The sequence below is a fragment of the Castor canadensis genome, chromosome 10, assembly GCF_047511655.1.
Source record: "Castor canadensis chromosome 10, mCasCan1.hap1v2, whole genome shotgun sequence".
In the NCBI taxonomy this organism is placed as follows: Eukaryota; Metazoa; Chordata; class Mammalia; order Rodentia; family Castoridae; genus Castor; species Castor canadensis.
Window position 1 is genome coordinate 146966014 of NC_133395.1, and position 17617 is coordinate 146983630.

General features: G+C 46.4%; 1 protein-coding gene across 3 annotated transcripts in view; it reads right to left on the bottom strand.

The window, feature by feature from the left end:
• The window catches only part of Chchd6 (coiled-coil-helix-coiled-coil-helix domain containing 6), a 230537-nt gene that overhangs the window by 92587 nt on the left and 120333 nt on the right, over positions 1-17617 (bottom strand). For 2 of the 3 annotated variants that reach the window (XM_020154463.2, XM_074044572.1), the window contains exon 5: positions 11866-11949. The exons of the other annotated variant lie outside the window; for it this stretch is intronic. In XM_020154463.2, the coding sequence (XP_020010052.2) occupies positions 11866-11949 (84 nt within the window). The remainder of the gene's footprint in view (positions 1-11865; positions 11950-17617) is intronic. 3 annotated transcript variants of the gene reach the window in all.

Here is a 17617-nt window from a genome sequence, read left to right on the forward strand (position 1 = left end):
GTTCCAGGCCACCCTGGGCAAAAGTATGTGAGACCTCCATCTCAATGGAAAAAGGCTTGGAGCGGTGGTACATGCCTGTCATTCCAGTGAGAGCAGGAAGCTTAAAATAGGATCACAGTTCAGGCAGACGTGGGCAAAAAGCAAGACACCCCCCCCCAAAAAAAAAAAAAAAAGAACAGCAAAAAAGTCTGGAGGCGTGGCTCAAGTGGTAGAGTGCACCTGCCTTGCAAGTGTGAAGACCTGAATTCAAACCCTAGTATCATTGAAAAAAAAAAAAAATGAGGTTAGGGGAGACCAGCACTATCATATAGCAGTGATAGGGTAAGAGCAGCTGCAGCCTGACTGCATGAGAGTCTGGCAATGTGGGACCAAAGCCCGAGGAAGTACAGGACCTAGTGAGCAAACAAGCTCAGATAGCTATAACCATGGTCAAAGTAGTCATTCTTTGTTTTCTAATAGGAAAGCCTAAAGTAACTTAGTGCAATGATAGATGACTGATAAGTGATGGCACATCTGTAATAAGGAGCTAATTTAAGTCCAAAGATAGATGGGGTGTAGAAAGAAGGTTCACAATACACTGAGCTTTTGAAATGACATCAAGGGGCATGTGTGGTTATGATTCCAGTTCTGGAAATGTTGTAACATTACAATTATTACGTACCAGCACTGGTTTGAGCATAGTTATGCTGATAACAATGTTACCTCTCTAGGTGGTGGGCTGATTTGGTCAACTTCATTTTATTTTGAGGGGTTTATTTCCATTTTGAGTTTTTTTCCTACTATGAATATATATTACTTAAGAAGTAAGTATAAGCAATTAAATAAAAGACAATGCTGCCTCATGGCTGGATAAACTCCAAGCAGATGGTTGGGTAATTCCTGTGACCCAAGTACAAGGCAGAGTTTTGGGGTGAGAAGGTCTGGCTCTCCTGTTGATGCCAAAGAGCACTCACCAGCTCTCAGAGAAGAACCCCATCTACACCAATGCACCCAGATCCAGACTCTGCCTCTGGCTGGTCTATGCTGCAGTCTGGCTGACTACAGGGCTGCCATGCATGCCATATGCTACTAGGCACAGAGCTGGACTGTGCCTAGGTTAGGTCACCATATACGGTAGCCCTGCCAAGAGGGAACAGCAGAGTAGCCAGAAAAGGCTTCCATAGTGGTGGTGCTTATCAGATAACCTTTATCTTGGGGGACAGGCTGTGCAGCCGGAGAGCTTGCCAGGTGTGGCTGGGGAAGGGCCTAGAGACACAAGCAGGACCTAGTCCACAGTGTCCTTGTAATCAAGCTGAGGAATCCTGGCTGTGTCCTGATTGCAGTGCTGATCTAAAGCCATTCTAGAGTCACTGATGAACTCTACAAAGACTTCTGCCACAAGTGGATTTCAGGCCCGAGGCAGAGGGTCCATAAAAAAGGACACCAGTGGACAGGTCATGGGCTTCATTCAGTTCAAGTGAGAGATTAGTAAGGGGCTGCCATTATGGATGAAGAACAAAGGTGGCCCAGGGCACCTTTGCTCAGTGGCATGGGCAGGACACTTGGTCACCAGTGGAGGGACAGCAGGAATACCTTTTTTTCATGATCAGACCGTGTAAAGGCTGGATGCTAGTATCAGATTGCCCTTCTCAGCATTACACTACCACTGCAAGTCAGGAAAGTACCATAGGGGTTCACCTGGTCAAACTGAGCTAATCATGCCTACAAGGGAGGAGCTGAGAAAAGAAAGAAAGGAAACGGCCTTGGAGTAGCTATTTAATTAAAATTATTTGTTTAACAAAGTCTCCTCCAGCAGGGCTAGGTGGTAACCTGCACACATGATGGGCAGGCACTTCTGGCTCTTCAACCCATAAGTACCTATTTAGGAGACTTAATGTGCTGGGGGGAAAAAAACCAACACACAGTAACCCTGGAGCAGCAAATGCTGCATATTAATGCAGCTGCTGCCAGGAATGGCACAGAAACCACTTCAAGAGGAGATACTGATTTGAGCCCTGGCTTAAAAGGACCCTAGCAACAATAATGGAGGAAATGACATAAATCAGCAGCAGTGAACATCAACTTAACCACTAGATTAGCCCTTGGCCTTGCATGACAACTTCCCTTTTCCTAACAAGGTATATATTTGGCTTTCCCTGCAGCATTGATCTTCACTTCTGTGGGCCAAGTTCAATGCAGAGAAGGAGAAAAAGAATAGAATAAGAACTTAAGGAGCTTTTACAACAAGTCATTGGCATGACAAAGTCTAGGTGAGGAGAGATTTAATGCCTAAAATCAACTGTAATGTGATGACTCTGTAGGATTCTGACTTATGCCGAAAAGAAACAAAAACCCCCAAGTCCTGAAAGATATTTTTGAGAAAATCAGAGGAATGAAGTCAACTCTCTGAGGCATAATAACGACATTGTAGTTAGGTAAGAAAGTGCCCATACATTTTGAGAGATGCATCCTGAGGTGTGTGGGGAGAAATGTCATGGTCACTGGGGTTTGCTTTAATGCACTTAAGAACAGAAGAGAAGAGGGATACACCAGAGCAAAGGTAACAAGATTAGTACAAAGTACTAAATGAGTACTAAAGTACTCAAACAGTCCTGAGTAGCAGACTCAGTGTGGTCAACTGGTAAATAACTGACCCCTGAATGTAGGTTTCTAGGGCTTATGGGCGGCAAACTCCAACTGCTGATTATGATTCTAAGCCAGTCATGTGACAAGTGCTGCAGACCTCCACACCTGTTTCTTTATTTGTAAACTGGGGGTGAAAAGAGTTCCTGTCCCATAGGCCCGTGTGAGCCTGGAGCAAACTGGCACATGTGACTCACTCAGGACCACTGGGTACTTTTACAGGGAGCACTCAAGCAAGGTCCATTGTTGCCAACTTGCCAGGTCACTGTGAAGGTCAAAGGCAGCAGTCTAGGTAAAGTGTTGACCAGTAACAGTCAATACTATTAATAAACAGTATTTAACAGTCAATAAAATGCTAGCTCCTGGGCACCAAAAAGACCAGTTTAGGAGGCAGAGATAAAATTTGTTACCAGTGCTGTATTAATTCATTTAATTTTCAGAACTACCCTAGCAGATTAGAACTGCTATCTTTTACAGAATTAGATTCTGAAAGAACTGGTTAAATTTGGATCTGAAGTTTAATAGCTGTGAAACAATAGGCTGTCCCTTACTTCTCCAAATGGTCTCATTTTCATTTGTGATAATTAATCCTCCCTGACTCATCACTAAGTGATAGAACTTAGGTTCTACACCCAGGGGAGAGCAAGTGTGCATCCAGTTCAGAGTTCCTGGCTCAGCTGCCTATTCCAGAGAAGCCTAGCTGCAAGACCTAGAAGCCACAACCTCTCCAAATTTGCAAGAGGTTCTGTGAGATAAATGAAATGGTTTACACAAGACTGTGAGGTAAAGAAACGGATGTTTAGCAAACACACCAGAAGCAATGCAGGGACAGTGGGATGATGCAGTGGTGGTGAAAGTGATGATGGTAGTGATGGTGTCAGACATGGCAGCAGTGGTAGTGATTATTTTGGTGGCAGCTACAGCAATGAAAGTGGTGACAGAGGTGGTAGTGGAGAGTGTAGAGGTGGAGGTGATGGTACAGTTGGTAGAGGAGTTACAAGAGGATGGTGGGTGGAGGTGAGTTTGGTGGCAGAGGTGGAAGAAGTAGAGAAGGTGAAGGTGACACTGGAAGTAAGATGGTAGAGGTGATGGAGGTGATGGAAGTGGTGTAGATGGAGCTGCTGGAGGAGATGGAGGTGGCACAGGTAGTGGTGGTTGTAGTTGTCCGGGTATAGACGGTGGAGGAAATACAGGAGGAGGAAGGTGGAAGTGGAGAGGTGGTGGAGATGGAAGCAAAGGTAGAGAAGGTACTGAAGATGGAGGTGGCAAGAGGTTGTGGAGGGGAGGTAGAAGTGACGGTATAAAGGTGGAGATGTTGTTGGAAGTAGAGGCAGAGGGGAAGGAAGTAGTGGAGATGGAGGAGGTATTGTACTGGGTGGGCACTTAGTGTGAGTTCATTTCTTCTCGTAACTACTCAATGAGGTAGGCATTTTGCACAGATGAAGGAAAAGAAGTTTGGAAAGGAGTAAATAACTTGGTCGTGGTTATGTGGTTAGTATATGAGGGTGGAAAGTGAACACTTAAAGGCATCTAACTCCAGAGCCTGGGATCTTAACCACTCTCCTCACTATAGTGGCAAAGCTCTAAGACCACTGAGCTGCAAGGAACTAGAATCCTTGCTGTATTATAAACTAGTTGAATGACATGACCTCTAAGAACAAGGAGAACAACAACAGTTACACTGTTACAGCTGGGTGGCAGCAGTAATGGCAGCTGCCACTGATTCAAGTATAAATTACACTAGGCTAGGTTCTGTTATATCCTTTATATGTAAACTGAAAATGTAATTAATAGTGTCATCTTTGTAAAGAAGCAGACCCCCAAGGCTCCAAATCATTTCATCATCTGTAAGCTAGACAGGAGTGAAGCTGTTATGCAAACTCAGGTCCCTCTAGATCTGAAAACCCAGTGCTTACCTCTGTACCAAGTGATTCTCAAACCAAATAACTACCTTGGGGCCATTTTCTCACATGTGAAGAGAACTGGCTTGAGTCAATGGTTCTCAATTTCTCTGTTATCTGTCTGTCTGATTACCTTTATCAAAGGACCTGAGTCCCACCAGGACTGGTATAAAAAGCTCATCTTGCTGAGAAAGGCAGTCATATATCTCTAAGCAATCCACTATTACACCTCTCACTTTCAGTACATGTTGAGACATACAAAATGACAAGTTTTATAGTGGTGCCATTAGCAAAAAGAGGCACTAGTGGAGTAACTGGTAGATGGGCATTCTTCTTTAGCCCAACCAGGTAAATATTTTATGGATTCAAAAATCCTCCGAAGTCCTTTTGGCTCAGACCAGCCAGCTTAACAGACAAACAAACGCTCCCCACTACATTCCAGAGGCAGGCTCCTTCTCCCCATGGCTGATTTCTTGATTTTCAGCTGTATTGTTTTCAGGTTGCTGTTACCACCCCCCCCCACCCTCCCCACACCACTCTCCCCGACCCTGCCACACACATATTCCTCCACTCTGGCCATTTTTTCTGCAGGCATCTCACACTGGGAATCTTTGCCCCTTGCAGTCTTACCTCTGCAATAGCAAGCCTGCTCAGAATCTCTAGTGCCAACTCTGGGTCTGACACAGAGCTTGCCTCCCATGCTCAGCAGAAGAGCCTATTGGTCACATCTAGGTAGCTGGTGGTCGGCTATTTTTGCAACAACATATGCTGTTCACTCACCATGCAGTCAGAAATCTCCTTCACCTCCCAAGCCAGAGGAGACTCCAGGTAAAAGTGGCCATTTCTTGGCATCCCCTCCTCTAATTGTGGGGTGGGCTTCCATTCCCTCTCCAAAAGGCAGTAAGAATTTCTCTCCTACTGTAAATATGCTTGCATCACTCCCACTTAAACTATCAATGTCTTTAATGAAACTTCTTATAGAATGGCCAGCACCTGTTTCCTCCCCCTCCATGCACTGCTGACCCCAACTCCACATAATCCAGCTTCTGTCTCCACTATGATCCTGAAAATGCTCCCTAAGTAAGGCTCCCAGGTCCTTTACAACCTGTGAAGGTCTTCTCTTAGTCCCCATTCTCTCAGCTCAGCAGCATCCAGCCTGTGGACCACATTCTCCTTGAAACTTCTCTTTCTGAGCTGATATAGGGAAGCAGCACAGTGTGGTAGAAAGAGCCAACTCCGAAGCACTACAGATCTGACTTCACCTATCAGCTGCATGGCTCTTGGCAGCTTGTTCAGCCTGCTTCCGAGTTTCCTCATTTGTAGAACATGTGTAATATAATCTACCTTGCAGTGCGGTTGCCAGGATTAGCGATAATTTATGAAAAGGAAAGGGCCTGGTACATAGCACAGGCTCACAAAATCATAGTGAGTATTATCTTGTAAGACTCAGAGCTCCCTGCCTGACATGTCTCAATTACCTGCTGGTCATCTCTGCTTCATATGCCCACGTCTAGAATTAAACTCACCACCTTCCCCAAGTGTAGTGGCTTATGTGAAACTTTCTCTTCCTCTTAATGGCACTCTTATTCTCCTGGGCATTCAAGCTGAAATCTCTCTCCAGCTTTCAGCCCTTCAAGAACTTCCCACATTACCCTCAATGAAGGCCACACTTGTCAGTCAAGTCATCACAATTTCATGCCAGCCTTTTTGTACAGCCTTGTTTCCAACTGCCTCCTTTGGTGCGGAGACAGCTGGGTTGTCCACCCAGAATGTCCAGCTTCACCATGTTCTGTTCTTGGGCTACTACTGCCTGCTCATTCTCCACACACAGCTTCCACCATCAAGCAGCCTCCTCAGCAAAACTCACTTCTTCCCCTTCCAGAATCCTACTGCTTCCTGCTCATATACACACACTTTCCTCTCTTTATTTTTGCAAACATTTACTGAGCAGACATGCAGACACTGCATCCTCAGCCCTTGGCGAAGGATCACGCCTTCTGAACCAAATTAGCAAGGACTCTACACATAGACCTTCACGGTCAAAAAGAGTGACAGTCACAGATGCTAAAGAGCATAAGTCTGTGTGGTGTGTGCTGGAATCCACGATAGGATGTCAGATCTCAAGGGAGGACAAAAAAAGAGAGTGGCAGTGATACTGCTGGTGTCTGTGGGGCCAACCAGCTGAGCTGTGATTCTACACCCAGCCCCCATCCTGCACCCATGTCCCTTGCCCCACAGCACCAGACACATGTTCTAGCAACTCTTCCTAAGTAAAGACAGACATGGAATCACACCAGTCAGAAGTGGGGTATACTTAGAATTACAGGAACTAGGAGGAGACAAGATCCCAGAAGATGGCACAGCAAGATTTGGGCTTGCAGCTGAGCTTCCACATTTTGGTTGTGCATCTTTGGGTAAGGTGCTTAACTTTTCTCAGCTTATCTGACCTCCAGTTACAGTGAGAGAAAAGACAAAATGCATGCAAGCGGCCTAGTAGTGGCTCCAATGGTAATTCTGGGCTTGTAGGCTCCATGGACTTTGGAAAAAAGGCCCTAGGCACAGCCCAGCGGGACAACAAGGAAGGGTGTGGTGTGAGATGGCAAGGGGTACTGAGGCCACTGGGCCTCCTGCTGGCCTTTCTTTGCAGAGGCTTCCCACTGTTTAGAAAGTCTAGCGCACTGACGGAAGGAAAATACACAGCTAAGCGAATCCTCACAAGTGAACAGGTCACCAGTGGGATCCTTGCCCTACCCAGCATGCCTCCTTGCAGTCACTACTTTTCCCACAGTACACCACAGATCTGGTTTGCTGGTTCTGCGCTCTGTGCATATTGGTCACACAATTTGCAGGTACTTTTCTACATGTGGCCTCTTTTGCTTAAAAGTGTATTTGTAGGGGTCTTCAACACCATTGCCTTTAGGGTACGCCCTGCTGCGATTGATCATTTGGGGCTATCATAAGTGCTGTTCCTAGGAACATTCTACAGTATCTCTTCTAAAGAACCTATGGACATATTTCTGCTAGGACACAGGGCATGTCTACATACTGGTCACAGCTGTGCCTGCAAATTTAACTTAAACCACATTTTTGTCAGCACTTGGTAGTGTCCATTCCTTCCATTTGGGCCATTCTGCTTAGTGAGCAATGGTATCAATTGTGGTTGTGGTGTGCAGTTCCCTGATGTGTAATGAGATTGAGAGCCTCCATGCTGGCTGAGCACTGCGACGTCATTTCTTATGAAGCACGACTCTTATCATCTGGCCCTGCTTCAGCTGTCCCCAACAACTGGTGCACCAAACGACAGGAAGAGGTGGGTGGGCCTGGGACAGGCAGACTCTGTTGAGTGCCATCACTGAGAAGATCATTCAGAGCTGGTAGAGTCAAAACATAGTCTTTCCTTAAGAAACTGCAAGTCAAAGGGGAGAGATGGGAGGAAGGGTTGACTGCTCACAGCCACAGTACAGGGCAGTGCGTGTACATCGGGAGAAGAACACACACATTTCAGAATCTCTCCCTGATTCTGTCTGTCACACTAGCCCTGAAAAGTATCTTCTCTACTATGTAGCTGCTGAGTTTGGAAAAAGATGAGGTCCTTAACTGAACTGGGAGGTCCCCTGGTCACAGATGTCAGCACAAGACATCCTCTCATCTGGTGTCCCTAATCCTCAACACTTCCCTTCCCTCCCACCCAGAGGGATTTCCTGAGGCAGGGACCACCATTTGAACCATCGCTGTACCTGGCATTTGACAGACTTAAATCAATTAATGGAATAAATGGAGGATGTATAAACAACGTGCTTATAGTCATAAGGCCATCCCAACATCGAGGTAGAACTAAAATGAGGTCTGCAGGACACTCACTCCTCAAAGCACCACCAGACTCAGTCCATGACCAACCATAAAAGACAAGGTCTTGGCCAGCAAGAGCAGTCAGCTATATGGGCTATCAGAGTCTACATCAGAGCCACTCAGCCTGGAGAGCTCTGCTGAAAGACAGTAAGGTGCACTGATTCAAGAGGCACAAGTCACCACAGCCCCATGAAAGCTAAATCCAAGCATGGTGTGGGTGGTTCCACTCTTAGACCTTTAGCTTCCTAGAGGAAGTCACACAGTGGCAGCTAATCAAAGGGTGTCTAGTGCAAAAGCAGTTAAGATGGCAAGAGGTTCAGTGGCCATGACTTGGCACAGATGTTAGGGGTTTTACCTTCCTGGTGCATATGCCCAACATATAGATGAAATGGGCTTATTCTGCCACTGTTAGGCATAGGGAAAATACCAGGTATAAGCAGCGTGTGGCTCTCAGCCTCCTGCATACTGCCTGACCTGTGGGCCCCTGGCAGGCATCAGAGAAAAAAGCCTGATGAAGTTTAGGAGAGAGGCTGCCCTATCCCAGAGAACAAGTGAAGGGACCAGGCACCTTCAATGGGAAAACTCACCTCAGTGTGCATACACATGTGCTTGCACACACACACACATATACGCACACACAACACACGTCATACATACACATTCATCCATTAATCCAAGACGGAAGCACTGTGACAAGGAGCAGCATCCCCAACACCACTGGCCATCCCACAGAAAGCACTGGTATCTCTGGTTCATAGAGGAAACTGAGACATATGGAGGCACAGTGACGGCAGAGGATGGCAACACAGAGCTGACGGAAGTCCTGGCCCACTGGTCTCTGGTGGCCAGGCTGTCAGTTAAGCCACACTATTGTCCTCTATGAACAGCATGTCCAGTAGGGTTCCACCTCAGGTGCCATGAGACCCTGGCAAGGGCCCTGTGTCCTTGGCAGCTCACTGCTGCCCCTGGTGAAAAGGAAAAAACACTCTTCACTTAGACCCTTCAATATTGGTGTGAAGAATAATTACTCAGAAAGATTATAAAGTATGGGAGCTCTAAAAAATATGATCTCCACTCTGAAGAATAATCATCTAGGGAATAAATGCTACAATACAAAAGGTCACAAAGTAGTCTCCTCCTCGAATGAGAGTCTGGGTTCTATACAGGCTTTCTCTACCTTCCTATTTACCATAAGCAAGGGGAGACCCAACCAGCACTCCAGGACTGTAGCCTACAGATGGAAGGGCAGTTGGCTTCGAGCTGGCCTTTGACACACCCCAGCTGCCCCCAAAGACCTAGGCCTCTGCCACCCCCACCCCAACTGTCCTCACTATCAATGAGCTGTTTTGGAAGGTCAAGGATGACACAGCAGCTGATATGATTTTCCTCTGAAAATGTTTCTACTGTCAATGTCTAAACTTAAAAGAGAGCGGGAAAGAGAGGAGGGTGGGAGAGTAAGGGGGTGGGGGGAGAAAGACTAAGAGAGAAAGAGAGGGTGAAAAGAAAGAAAAGGATCATGATGACTGGAAGGTCCAGGAGCTGTGTGTACAGAAGCCAGAAATGTCAAGGTCTGAGAGTATTCAACAAATGAAAGCTGAATTGTATAAAAGCAACTGCTAATAAAAAAAAAAAGGTTGTCAGATGCTGCATTTCCCATCTTCCCAGCCATTACAGGAATAAAATTATCCATGGAAAAGATCGAAAACCCTTTTCAAAACTAATACAATTAAGCCTTATTATTCTCCCTCTTTCTGCAACCCTTGCCATCTTCCTCACCAATCTCCACTTCCTGGGATGTGGAGGTGCTTTCCTTTTTCATTACCACCAGCAAGATGCTGTTTTGAAGAGGCAGAAAGGAGATGGTATATTTTGTACCTCCTTCTGGAAGCACTTAATAACTGTCCACAGCATGTAAGAAAACCCCTCATTTTTCCAAAGGCTCCCATCTGCACATGTAAGGAGTCTGCACTACAGTTTACAAAGAGTGGGGAGGGGCACATAGTGAAGAGAAGAGGGGTGTGGCCAGGAGAATTTCCTCTCCTTTGGCAAAGTGGAGGATTGTCTTTAAGGGGAAAACTGAAGTAGAAATGGAAACGGAGAATGGGAAAAATTTCAGAGGAAGAAAAATGCAGTGAGGCTATTTCCCTTCTACCCCAAACAGACACATGTACATGGGCTTCTAGCAGCCAAACTAGGAGATTAGACACAGAGGAGACCAAAGTCTAGGAGATTAGAACAGTAGGAGACCAAAGCACTGTACACAAAACAAAAAAAAAACAAAAAAGGAAAAAGGAAAAAAAAAGATCCATGCCTAGGAACATATGGGCAACTGTGATAATTAAAGCTATGGCTGGTGGAATTTTTCTACCCTTTTCTGGGACCTCAAATCACAATCCTTGTCATTACATGCTACAGTCAAACTGGTGCGTGAGGCTGCTCTGTGAAACACTGGCTTATTAAGGGCCACTGGCAGGCATCTCAGAGGAGCACTGGTGCTCCTCCAACTGCAGGGTGTCATCATTGGTGCCTAGGCTCCTGGTGTCAATTCTGGCCCTCCCCTAAACGTCTTGCAGAGATAGACAAGCTGAAGTGAGGGTTGGGAGGGGGCAAAGGTTGGGGGGATGTTGATGGAGAAGCCTCCCTCCTGTTCCACTGCCTAGGAACCCAGAAATCCACACTTCAGCCAGACTTCACTGTGGCACAGCACAGGAGAAAACCCCTGTGGAAATCAAGCCCCTCAAGCAAACTGTCAGTTTCAAAGCCCCAAACCGTGACAAATGATTCTCTGAGATTTGCCTGCAATAAGATGATGGCTCAGGTTGCCGGGCATGCTGTCTCAGGCATGAGGGAGAACAATTTTTTTAACCTCCCAACCATCCCCTCCCACATTTTAAGCCATTTCTTGGGAAAAGCTGTCATAATCAACAAATTAAAGCCCCCAAAAGTAAGCAAGTTACCCAATGAATTTTCCACAGACTTTCCTTACAGGCATTTAAGAAGGCATGCTGATGTGTCTTTAAACCTCACGCATATCAAAGGTTTGTCCCCAGAACAGCAGTGAGTGTGTAGCAGCAGTGCACTTTGAGCTTACCAACTCCAGGAGAAAATCAGTAAGACAACTCTAATGTATCTGCATAGCAAGACTCACATTATTATTATTTTTACCCAATGCAGCTTAACTCAAGTGAAAAAGGTATACTGGGTCTCAGCACCGCCCTGTGGTGAAAGTGAATTTTTTCTAAAATTGAACTATAGTAGAGCCAGCCACATCCAACAAAAGCCAGACCAATTAAAAATGAATTATCTTCGTGAATGCAACTTGTTGAAAGGCTGGGATTGTGGCACTGGCTGCAGAATGTGGGAGGGCGTGTCCAAAGGTTGAGTGGTATTTGGGCAAGAGGGCCTAGCCAGCAGCTCCCAGAGACAGGGGGTGTATTATTATGGTTAGGTGCCTCTGAGACATGGCCCCGAGGGCAACCAAGCATGAGCCTACCTTCTTCTCCATGCGCCCCAGCTGCTCCTTATAGAAGGTGTCGCGGCGCCTTAGCTCTGCCTCTCTGTTCTGCAGTTCCTTAGCCTAGTTGAAAGAGAACAAAGCCCGTTTTAGCCGCTGGCAGCAACAGTGCTATATGGGGGGCTGCAGGGAGAAAGCGACTGACATTTCTGCTCACAACACTCACAATGAGAAGAGCAGAAATAATAAACTGAAAACCCCACCACACTGCAGATTGTACACATGTATTACAATGAATTTTCACAACAATCCTTCAAGGTGGGTAATTATTATAACCATTTTGCAGATGGTAATCACCATCGTTTACTGAATGCTTACGATCTGCCAAGCACTGCTCTGTGTGCTTCCCACAGAGTGTTTGCTACGCTCTTTCCAATACCTCTGGAGGACAGGTAAGACTATCAGGATTCCCCAGTACAGATGAGGAGACGGACACAAAAGAGGGGCTAAGAAATGGACCCACAGCTCTCAGTACTCCAATAGGAGCTGAGACCTGGGCCATGATCATCGCAGGCTATGCCTCACTGAGGTGCTGTGCTCCTCCAGCCACAAGGTCTGGAAGGGCAAAGCAGCTGGCCACTGGCCTCAGAGACCTGACACTTGGCAGCACATACAGCAGTGGCCACCCCCTGAGCTGTGGGGCTAGGGATCGGGCATCCAGTAGAAGAACACAGTCTCCTACCCCTAGGGACGCTAACCTCACCCACCTGACAGTTGTATGAGTCGCTGTGCAGTGTGCACAGCAGAAGATTTCCCTCCTGATACAGTTGGGATGTAGTCTTGGCTAACCAGGGAAAGCAACCTGGAGCAGCAGACCTGGGGAAACCAAGCCCCATCCTTAACTAGCTGGGTGACCTTGAGCAACTGTCCCTATTCCACAGATGTCCAGCCTCCTCAGGTATAGTGTGTAACACTGGAACAGAAATGTTCTATGCTCCCCACCCCACAGGACTGCATAGAGGTTTGAGGAAACCCCAACAGCAATGCCGGGTCTCCACAAAGGTCACCAGAGCAGGAGCACAAGTCCCTTATCTGGAATAAGGGACTTTGTGTCTCCAGAGCCCTTTGGGGACTTTCCAGGACCAGGTCCCATGCCCTACTGCCTCTCCCCTTCACTGCTTATCGTTTGTCCCATGTGAGGGGTGAGTCTGCCTGAGCACAGTTCCAGGCTCCTGGTAGCACTTAATTCTCATTACCCTCCAGAGTACAAGCTAGTTATCAAGTAGGTGGACTGTGAATCTTACACAACTTCCAAGTCCTGAGTTTCTCTTTCCAAACCACACAATGCTATAAGCAGATGGGTTTGAATCCTGCAAACATATAAGTTTCTGAAAGCCCATGTCCTCAGCAATGATACTACCACTGGCCTGGAATCTTCCAGAATCAGCAATGGGAGTGGACTGCACACAGCACGCACTAGCACCCAGTGCCAGTGGAAGGGCTGGAGGAAAGAGCCACCATCCCCAGGGGAACGCCTGACCAGTGTGGGCAGGTGGCAGGCTGCACACCCAAGAGGAGTTCTAACACTGGCTCTAACCTTGGAGTGGCCCAGTGTAGTCTTGAGCAAACTGCTCTCCTCTTGCACACTTTTTTCCAAGTGGAGGAAAAGTAGCAACTTGGCTCCCCAGATACTGTAGAATATCTAAAAATGCCAAGATGTCTGGAATGCCAACATCTCAGCAAAGCTAAACACAAACAGTGAGGCTGAATGCTGGGGATTTCTCACAGGATCTTTCTAAGCATGATGTTGAGGTCATGTCCCAGAAACGCAAGCATGGCTAATCTATGCTGGGCCTCTCAACAGCCCAGCACTTAACTGCAAACAAACCCTGGTGCAATCAGAGGAGAAGCCCATTTGATACAATAAGCAGTCCATACAGAGCTCTGGAACTGTCATTTTCTGTCCTGTAGTTCCAGCCAAACAGGAAGATAACATCTGAAAGAAAAACCAACACAAGGCTCTTCAGCTGCTGTTCCTAAGGGTGACTGGGGCAGGAGGGATGAGGAGGCTTATCTTCATATCCACCCACCATCCAACTGACACACTGTGATCCATCCTCTGGGCAGGGGCTCCTCGAACACTCAGCTGGTAGCTTGCAGCCCTGTGCCAATAGGATGCCTATGTCAGGAAAGGGTGCAGAACTAGAGCACTGGGCAGAGATGTCCAACCAGTGGCACCTCCTCAGGCTAGAGAGAGGCCACTCATTCACACAGGAAGAAAAATTGAGGGTGGGGCATGTGTCACATACCTACAATCCCTAGCTACTCAGGAGACATAGGCAGAAGGATTGAGGAAAATTAACTGAAGAAAAAACGGGCCGTGGCTTGCTTGCACAGCAAGTCCAAGGCCCTGCGTTCAAACTCCAGTACCACCAAAAAGGAAGAAAGATTGAGAACATGGAGGTCACCTTCTCTATTGACATCAATATGTAATACTGCTAGGCAATGGCCAAGTAAGGACATAATGAGCTATTGTTGGGGGGGTTAGTCTGTTTTATCCCACGTCACCAGAACTCTGTGACCTATGCCACATCCCCAAACACCTTGCCTTCCATCACAAATAAGCCAGCAGGGTGGCTAGCCCACACTGCCTCTGCCATGTGCTGCCTATCAGCTCTTATCAGCTCTAAGATTTATAATGAAACCCCTGCAATTGACAATGAACAGGAAGTGACACATGAAAAAGGGCTGTGCAAAATGAATGTGATACAAATACCTGGATGTCAGGCACCCAAAGATTCAGTCTCAATGAATGAAGGAACATGCAGATAACACCGGCCACTTGATGCAGCTGCTCTGTAGTCCAACACCTGCTTCCTAAGCTTGCAGGAGAGGCCACACACCATGTAGCACTCAGCATGCTGCTACAATTAAGGGGTGTGGGCAGGTTTCAGTGACTGACTCGGTAATTCCTCAGCATGTTCCCGAGTGTCTCCCATGTGACAGACACTATTGTAAAGGAGTTAGAGATATCAGGGAAACGAGAGAGAAAGTTTCTGGTCTTCTGGAGCTTAGATCCCAGTAGGGAGAGGCAAATGTGTGTGCAGATAAATAAGATAATTTCAGAAGCAAATGTGTGTGTGTGGATAAATAACTTCAAATCATAAGGCTGCTATTTTGTCTAAGGAAATTTCCAAGAATGTCTTCTAGGAAGAAAACACTAAATTAAGAATGTTGTATCTGATACAAAGGCAAAGTGTCACCATTATGAGAGCTGCTCAGGGGACGACTGTCTGATTGCGGAGTTGAAAAGACCCTCAATGGATTAGTCAGGCCCTCCTTCAGTCAAGGCAGCACTGTGCATTCACACATTGATGCATCTCTGCTGCTCTAAACACAGAGTGACAGCAGATAAGAACAGACAACCAAAAAGACATGAACAGGTTCAAAAACAAGATTAAAGTGTCCAAAACAGAACAGAAATGCAAAGCAGTAGGTGGAGCTGCAGCCACAGGCCTGCTGGGCCAAGGTTGTAGAGCAGGCAGGGGCAGCTAGAACCTCTATTCTGTGGGATGGGAATAAACCATGCTCCAGATGTAGGGGATTGAAGTCAGGCTGTCCACCTGGAGTGGAGAGCTCCCCCTAAAATAAGAAGCTGAAATTAAAGATTCTTGAAGACCCTCTCCAGGACTGTGGCTTTGTTTGCTTAAACCTAGGCAGCCAGGAGGCCACAGATCCAGCCCTGGTGCACAAATGAATCCAGACTCATCAACTATCATTACAGTGTTGCCAGCACCACCAGGGAGACCTTCAGAAACAGCAGCCAGGCCTAGGGTGCAGGTGTAGGAAACTAGAGAAATGCTAGGCAGGGCAAAAAGGCCATGTAGAAAGGGAGAGAGGAAACAAAGCAACACGATAAAATCAAATTTCTCATTCCACATGAACCAGATCTCAAATATGCCAAGAAATGTAATTAGAAAGGTTAAAGCAAAATCAGCAACTCAAATATGAAGTCATTTCAGATGAAACTAATGTTATGAGGTGATACGACAAAGGGCTTTTTCTGTGGGTGGAACTGGGTGGTTATTTGAACTCAGGGCTTCACGCTTGCAAAGCAGGCACTCTACTTCTTGAGCCACACCTTCAGTCCATTTTGCTCTGGTTATTTTGGAGATGGGGTCTCATAAATTATTTGCCCAGGCTGGCCTCGAATCTCAATCCTCCCAATCTCAGCCTCCCAAGTAGCTAGGATGATAGGCATGAATCACCAGCACCTGGCTATGACAAAGGATTTTTAAAAACTTTTTATTATGTAAAAATTTGAACACAAGACAGAACAGTATTACACAACTCTAGAGAGCCATTACTAAGCTGAAACAACCAGAAACTGAGGAGGCCTTTCACCTAGACCCTTCACCATCCCACCCCCCACGCATCTTTCAGCACATTATTTTATCTAAAAGATAAGGGCTTTATTTTCCCAAACAGAATGAGAGTATCACTGCATATTTTTTTTAATTAACATTAATTCTTTCACATCATCAAATATCCAGCCGGTATTAAAATTTCCCATTGATAAGTGATTTTAAATATGCATGTTTAAATTGCTCAAAAAGATAAATGAAGAAATAACTTGATTTATAAAAAAGAAATTACAAACTTGAAATAAGCAAACCCCAAGATGGATAAATATTATAACTTTAAAAGCTTCAAAATAAAAAAAATCTTCAAAATGGCAAAACAAACCCTAAGCTGAGGGCAATAAGGGGAAAATGAGCAAACTGGACTCACACAGAAGTATCAAAGGAAGACAAACATGAAAAGCAGGAAAGGAAGCTGGGAGCCAGGCAATACAGACAGAATGGGAGTGCCTGTCAGGTGGCTATGTCCAAGGAAGAGCATGGAAGGCATGCAGAGACAGGAGCGGCAGAACAAAAGGCAGACTGGAGGAGAGCAGGGGGGCATGAGTGACGGTGAAGATGGGTGAAGATGGAGGGAAGGGAGGTAGGGGCATGTGGAAGAAAGGAGAAGGACAAGGGGCTGAAGGAAAATGGTAGTGGTGGGGGGATAGTAAGCAGAAAATATCAAATAAATTTGTAGAAATATCTTACTGAGGATTCTGTGTGTGTGTGTGTGTGTGTGTGTGTGTGTTGCTTCTCTCCTGTCATCTTCAAGCACTTCTCTGACTCTGCCTCTGACAGCTTGATTATGTCTTGGTGTGCATCTCTTTGAGAACTTGTTCGGAGCCCTGCATGTACTTGGCCTAGATTCCCAGAAATGTACAGAAGCACTTCAAAGCCCCCTGAGGACAACTCACTCCCTACCCTTCCTTTCTAAGCTTTCCAGTCACCCCATTGTTTATGTAAACTGTTATCTATCTCCTTAGGCAGTCATAATGTTCAACAATTGCCTCTGGTGTTTTGCTGTTGTTTTTCCGGTACTGGATTTGAACTCAGGGCCTAGTGCTTGCTAGGCAGGAGCTCTACCACTTGCATCACTCCCCAGTCTTTTTGCTTTAGCTATTTTCAGACAGGCCTCCTGTTTATGCCTGGACTGGCCTGGACCACAGTTCTCCTATCTGCGCAACCCACATACCTAGGATGGCACGGTGGTGCCCGGATTATTCAAGATGGGGGTCACTTGAACTTTTGCCTGGGCTGGCCTTGAACCATGATCCTCCTGATCTCCACCTCCCAAGTAGCTGGGATTAGAGGTGTGAGCCACAGTGCCACTGGCTGTTTCTGACAAATACCCCTTCCCTCCCCTCTTCTTCTCCGCCCCCCCCCCTCCA